Source organism: Metschnikowia bicuspidata (genome assembly GCF_001664035.1).
Source record: "Metschnikowia bicuspidata var. bicuspidata NRRL YB-4993 chromosome Unknown METBIscaffold_2, whole genome shotgun sequence".
NCBI lineage: Eukaryota > Fungi > Ascomycota > Pichiomycetes > Serinales > Metschnikowiaceae > Metschnikowia > Metschnikowia bicuspidata.
The window spans coordinates 508579-514578 of record NW_017387732.1 but is presented as its reverse complement, the minus strand read 5'-3'; the positions used below and the strand labels follow the sequence as shown (position 1 = coordinate 514578).

The following is a 6000-nucleotide window of genomic DNA, read 5'->3' as shown; positions in this document are numbered from 1 at the left end:
GAAGAAGAAGAAGAAGAAGAAGAAGAAGAAGAAGAAGAAGAAGAAGAAGAAGAAGAAGAAAAAGAAGAAGAAGAAAAAGAAGAAGAACGAGAAGAGGTGGAGATGGAAGAAGAGGGAGAGGCAGAAGAAGAGGAGGAGGAGGAGGAGGAGGATGAGGAGGAAGAAGAAGAAGATGAAAAAGAAGATGAAGAACGAGAAAAACAAGAGAAACAGGGCGAGAAAGCAAGAGAAGAGGAGGAGGACGTCGACTTAGACGAGCAAAGAAGGTCTGCAATCGAAGAGCTAATATCCATCGAGAAAGACTTCTCCTTCCTCCGAGACAAGCTATACCAAGACAAACTCAGCCTTCTTGAGCATGAAATGCAATTGTGCTTGGAAGGATCACATCCCGAACTTGTCCAGATTTACTACAAGGTGAATCAATTCTACCAGGACAACATCAAGTTGGCCAACGCCACATTGAACTACAGTTTAAAATGCATCAACACCGAGACTCTTGCGACGCGAACCAGCATACACCAGGATTTCATGAAGAATCTAGCCGGCACTAGGAACGAAATGATAACCGAAACCACGTCGTCGTGGTACAAAATCAACAAAGAGTGGAACTACTTGGACCTGGCCGTGGCAGATTACAACTTCACAGCCATACCGTCTTCGACCCCTCATTCTCTGTATATGCCGATTGTTGCCGGCGGAAGCAGCGAAGAGTACTACCAAGATAGTGGCGTGGTCAACAAGAAGACGCAGAAGCAAAATACGATAGTAGAGTTGGTCCACCAGCGCAACTGCGTCAACGCTCAACTCGGCATTTTGAACGGTCTTAAGGAATTTCATGGTATACCGTCGGCGGTGTCAAACAGTCTACTAGATGACGATGCTTTCCCGGTCGATGAGCTTTTGCTCCGAAAGGCTTCACCCGACGAGATCAAGGAGGACCTCCAGGCAATGGGCATATATTAAAAAAAGGGGCGAAGGAACTGGCCATGCGTTGATCCAATTAGATTGAAGCTGGGAAACCGTGTATACGCATATGTATCGTATTTTTTGGTGATTCCACAATGGGCGGGGGGCTCATCACTATTCGTCTCCCACCTCCTATCATGCGTGGGACCACGGCTGAGGCGCATTCCCGGAGGAAAACCAGTGCACCACCACTCAAGCATGGAATCCCAGTGCGAGACTGCCACCAACATACCAGCAGTTGGCGACAGCACTCCAAGTTTCAGTCTACAATTCCGCATTCGATGGTCGAAGTTTCACTCACCGTTGGCAAGCTTGATGCTTCTCTTGCACTCTTGTTGACGAAAGACCACCACTTGATTGAATTCCCCACAGTTTTATTGCCCAATGGCGTGAAGGCCGGCTCCATAGTTAAGATTAGCTGTGAGCGTGACTTGGAGACCGAGATCGAGGAGCACAGGAGGTTTTTGGCAGTGCAGGATGAGATTCTCGAGACTTTCGGTAAGAATCTTCCCCAGGCGCCCTTGTTGAGGATCAAAAACGTCACGCAGACTTCGTGTGTCTTGGAATGGGACCCGTTAGATCTCGGCACCGCCACTTTGAAGAGCTTGACTCTTTTCAAAGACGGCAAGAAACTCGGGGCTATCCCCCAGCCATTGAGCAACCGCACCACAAAGCTCTCGGGATTGCCCATTGAAAAGAGCTTCAAGTTCCAGCTAAAATTGGACTCCACAGCAGGCGTATACACGTCCGACATTGTCGAAGTGACGACCCACAAGATGACGGATTTGTCTGGGATCCAGGTATGTTTGGGTGACATAGCCCCCAACGACCAATTCACGTTGGACGATATCCAGCAGGCTTTGGTCAACATGGGCGCTCATCATCCTGCTCTGGACAAGATGAAGGTGGAAACCACGCATTTTGTAACCACTCGCGAGAACAAACAGAACCCAGAGTTCATGAAGGCAAATGACATGAACATCCCTATAATCCGACCCGAGTGGTTGAAGGCGTGCGAGAGAGAGAGAAGAATCGTCGGAGTGCGCGACTTCTATGTCAAAGACTGCGTTCTTCCGGATATACTCGCCAAGAACTACTGGCTGAAGCCCGCCTCATCGGCTGTGGAAAACGCCATTCCGCCACACGAAGCGCATAATGGTGAGCCCCCGGTTCTGAGCACAGACAACGTCGCTGAAGCTGAGCCTAGTCGAGTATCGAAAGAGCTCCCAGCCCTCGCCGTGTCTGCTCCGTCTCCAGAACACGAGGAGCTTGAAATTTTGGAGAGTGTTCCCACCGAAGGTTCTGCCGTGAACGAGCAATCTGAAAACGAACCGTCTCTATCTGCAGAAGAGGTGCCACAGTCGCCTGCAGAGGAGGAGGCTACGGATTTGGCGGGAGAATCTGCAGAGGCACTTCCGGCCCAAGAAGCCTGTGAGGTTCCCGAAGAAGAGCCGGAGCCGTCCGGCGAGGAACAAAGTACACCTGCAGAGGCCGGGGAACCTAAGTCAGATAACCTGGAAGTCACGGTGAAAATCCCAGACGAACAGGTGGCAGGGGACCAGGCCGAGGAAAACACGTCCGGAGATATTGGCGCAGAGCCAGCGGTAGCGGAGCTTGTCCCCGACGCGGCAGGACAGCTGGAGGCAGATTCTGGAATAGAGAATATGGAAGAGCCATTTGCCACCGTCTCAGACGAGAACACGCCCCCGAACGCGGACTTCGCCCCGCTATTAGATGAAACAACTGCCCTCGAAGAGGGAAACACGAAGGAAGAGGCGTCGATCGCCGGTGCCCCCTCCACGGACGAAGTGTCGAAGTCAGCCAGCCTAGAGGAAGTGGTTCTTTAAGTAACTTGAATGTACATGTGGGAATAAGTCGCAAGAGCACGTGTAATGGTTTGCAGAAAAAGAAGGTCGTTGAATTGAACTATAAAAGAGACGGTTGCAGGGAATGGGGATGTTGGGGGGGGGGGCGCTTTGAACCGGGTCTGCCGCCGCGCTACTCGCCAAAAAGACGCCTGACTTTTTTCAAGATGGAGTCCTTCTCCGGGTCGTACGGGTGGTCTTTTGACGGGATCTCCAAAATGGCCGGGAACGCCTTCGTATACGAGTCTACTCTGTGTCTGATCAAGTCAGCAATGTGCTGGTTGATCAACAAAATGGCAATGTCGTCTCTCTCACTGGTGAATTTGTCGAACGCCTCCTCGACTTCCTCCTCGGAAGTTTTCCCGGGCACCACAGTAAGAAAATTGGCTTCTTTGCCTGGCTCGTTGGAGACCTGGCCCACGCCCGCCAATAACAAGCCCGTGACAGAATCCTCGTCGGCAATCACAGCAAGCAACGAGCGCTTGGCCATTGCTTCATTAGCACTCATGATTGTCGTGACGGTGTGCTAGTTTTGCGTGGATCCAGTGAGTATATAGGGTGCCATGGTGCACCCACTGGCCGGTTATCACGGGACGTGCGCGGACCAACCGCCTGCGATAGCCGGCTGCAAGCGAGGCCGCGGTGCCGGAAATGGAAGGCCTGATTATATTAGAGATGGGGACCACGCCCATTCCAAAATTGTAGACAGTAGAATTCTGGGGGTTGGGTTTTAGTGCCACGTTCGGGATAGCCGCCGATTACTAGACAGTACCTGGACATGAACAAGTGCCTAGCCACGAACGATTGTGCCCAGACATGAAAGAGCACGCGAATGAGCATGGTGCCCGGTTTAATATAGGTGGTCAGTCCCGAACCTTGAATTGACAGAAATTTTTTCAAGGACCGGGAGGTAGCCAGAATCCGAAAACCCCGTTGCGTGCCGGGATTTTTAGTGTTGCGGGACAGCATGAACACATACTCCGCCCTGTTAAATGTCCTCCTCTCCATCAAAATACTTTAGCCTTCAACAAACCACTGGGTCCCATTGAGCCGCCCCATCCAAATCAGCAGAAGCCTGACATATGAATCAAAAAAGAACATCACCTATCGCCCGGCCTCCCTCACAAGGCCAAGCTTGAATAGAGACAAACAACCATGACCGCAAGGCCCCAGACCGTGAGCATCAAAGACAAGCCCCGAAGCATGCGCTCGGCTCGGGATGGGCGCTCGTTCTCCAGGCCGATCAATTTGTACCCGAACAAGCCGGGCAAAATGAACGAAATGGCCGTGGACCCCGTTGCTCCCACTACAGCCAACACAAGGGCAAACGAGCTGAGCGACACTGCCAAGTAGTAGCCTGCCGCCAAAAGCAACGCGGTGATCACACAGAACGTCGTGTGCGAGAACGGCACCACGTGGTTCCGGGCGGCGGGGCCCCGCGGTTCTTCCGCCGAGCCAAGCAACGGCGAGTTTTGGCCGGAGGCAGCATGGCCGCCCGAAGAAAGAGCAGAGTGCAGCGTGCCGGGCCCGTTTTCCCGCACCCAGTAGTAGATGTTGTTGACGGAGAGTCTCGCCGGGTGGATCATCAACGGGAACAGAAACACCACCATGAACACAATGGCAAACCGGCCCACGTGCGTGCCCAAGGAGTCGGGATACAGCAACACGACATTGCCCCCCACGAGATTGCCAAAGGTAAGGTACCCACAAATGCCCACCACCACGAAAAGCGTTGCTGCGTTCCACACGGCCATGTTGACCAAAGTTGCCAACGACACGAGCGACTTGTTCCCCGCCTCGTTGATGATCGAGAACATGTTCTGGTGGCCCGTGAAGGCAAACACTATGATAGAGAACGTGGAACACACGCTTTTCCAGCCCCCCGGAAGAAGCAAGATCTCGCCCCGGGCCTCCGGAGGGAGGTCTCCGAGAATCTGCTCCAGAACGACCAACACGCAGAGGTAGGCGATGGCGCCAAGGCCCATAATGGACGTGTACTTCAACGAGTCGAGGTTCCTGAGAAACGAGAGCGGAACACAGAGCACCGCCGACGCGAGGATCCAAAACACCCGGCCCGGGCCGCCGCGGACTATGGTCGGCATCAAGTCGCCAATGAGAACCAAGTAAGACACAGCACACCCGAAACACTGGATGGCAATGGCCAAGTCGAAAACGACCGAAAGCGCCGGGTACGAGATGGAGCACACGTTGAAAAACGACGCGTGGCCTGTCGCCACATACCTGGACACGTACACCTGGAGGAAAAGCCCGTATCCAGCGGTAAGCGCAGCAAGAAGCACGATGAAAAAGCCGCCTATGAGCCCGTCGGTGGAAAAGGCGAGCGGCATGGATAAAAGCCCCGCACCGACAATGGTTTTGATCAACGACACGAACGACGACACCCTGGAGGCGCCGTTTGCAGCCGTCATTCTATGAAATCACGTGAAGTGTCTTTTTGTCAGCCAGATGTGAAATGGGCCGTTGCGAGGTCCCAATGGATCCAGAGTACAATGACGGGTCTGGACGCAGCTGATGTGAGGCACCACGCAGCCTGTGATCAATTGGCCTTTGAGAACGAAAAAGCAAAAGAGGCGAGAAAGCCAAAAACCCTGGAAACAAGCTCGCGATGCGGGCGATGCCTGGTTCTGATTGGGAGTTTTCGTTCACTGATAAGACCTCGTTTTGGTGCGCGGGCCTGGGTGCGAAAGGCACGCGCAGGGTAGTGGGAGACCATGTGCTTTCACGTATAGTGGAGACACTGCCGGGAAGATGGAGGTGTGCAGGGCGGCGGGGGTTGCCGTGCTTCTGTTGTGAGCTCGGGCTCGGGGATTTTCCATTTTCTTGGATTGCTTTTCCCTTGTTGAAGGAGGGGTGCCAGGGTTAATGGACAAGCCCATGGCCATCCGCACTACTGCTACAAGAAGATGCAATTTGCACGGTCCAATCTCGTAAGCCCCAAAAAGTGTTGTGTAAAAACAAAGACAAGGCCTTTTTCCAAATCGGTGTTTATTTCGCTTCAGTTCAAAGTCTCAGCCAGACCCATCGGCGGTTTTTAAATTGAGCTGTTGTCCAGGACAATCTGAGACCCTTCTCTCATTCTTCGGGCTGATGAGTTTTGGTCATCTAAGGAACAACCTCTTAGGCTGTATTGGGTTGAATTAAACTAACA

General features: G+C 52.9%; 4 protein-coding genes across 4 annotated transcripts in view; 2 read left to right on the top strand and 2 right to left on the bottom strand.

The window, feature by feature from the left end:
* The window catches only part of METBIDRAFT_10872 (Rpd3L histone deacetylase complex subunit), a gene marked incomplete at both ends in the record, with an annotated part of 2786 nt that extends 1823 nt beyond the window's left edge, over positions 1-963 (top strand). The window contains one exon of the mRNA XM_018853868.1: positions 5-963. Coding sequence (XP_018712460.1) covers positions 5-963 — 959 coding nt within the window. The remainder of the gene's footprint in view (positions 1-4) is intronic.
* Positions 964-1247: 284 nt separating this feature from the next.
* Positions 1248-2084, top strand: CHS5 (Chs5p; the record flags this gene model as incomplete). Its single annotated transcript, XM_018854880.1, has 1 exon — positions 1248-2084. A coding segment is annotated over one exon (837 nt), but the record flags the coding sequence as incomplete, so codon positions are not given.
* Positions 2085-2964: 880 nt separating this feature from the next.
* VMA7 (H(+)-transporting V1 sector ATPase subunit F) lies at positions 2965-3339 on the bottom strand (the record flags this gene model as incomplete). Its single annotated transcript, XM_018857204.1, has 1 exon — positions 2965-3339. The coding sequence occupies one exon, from the start codon at positions 3337-3339 to the stop codon at positions 2965-2967; it is 375 nt and encodes a 124-aa protein (XP_018712458.1).
* Positions 3340-3952: 613 nt separating this feature from the next.
* Positions 3953-5260, bottom strand: METBIDRAFT_40106 (uncharacterized protein; the record flags this gene model as incomplete). The annotated part of the gene is made up of 1 exon (XM_018857230.1): positions 3953-5260. The coding sequence occupies one exon, from the start codon at positions 5258-5260 to the stop codon at positions 3953-3955; it is 1308 nt and encodes a 435-aa protein (XP_018712457.1).
* Positions 5261-6000: the final 740 nt, after the last annotated feature.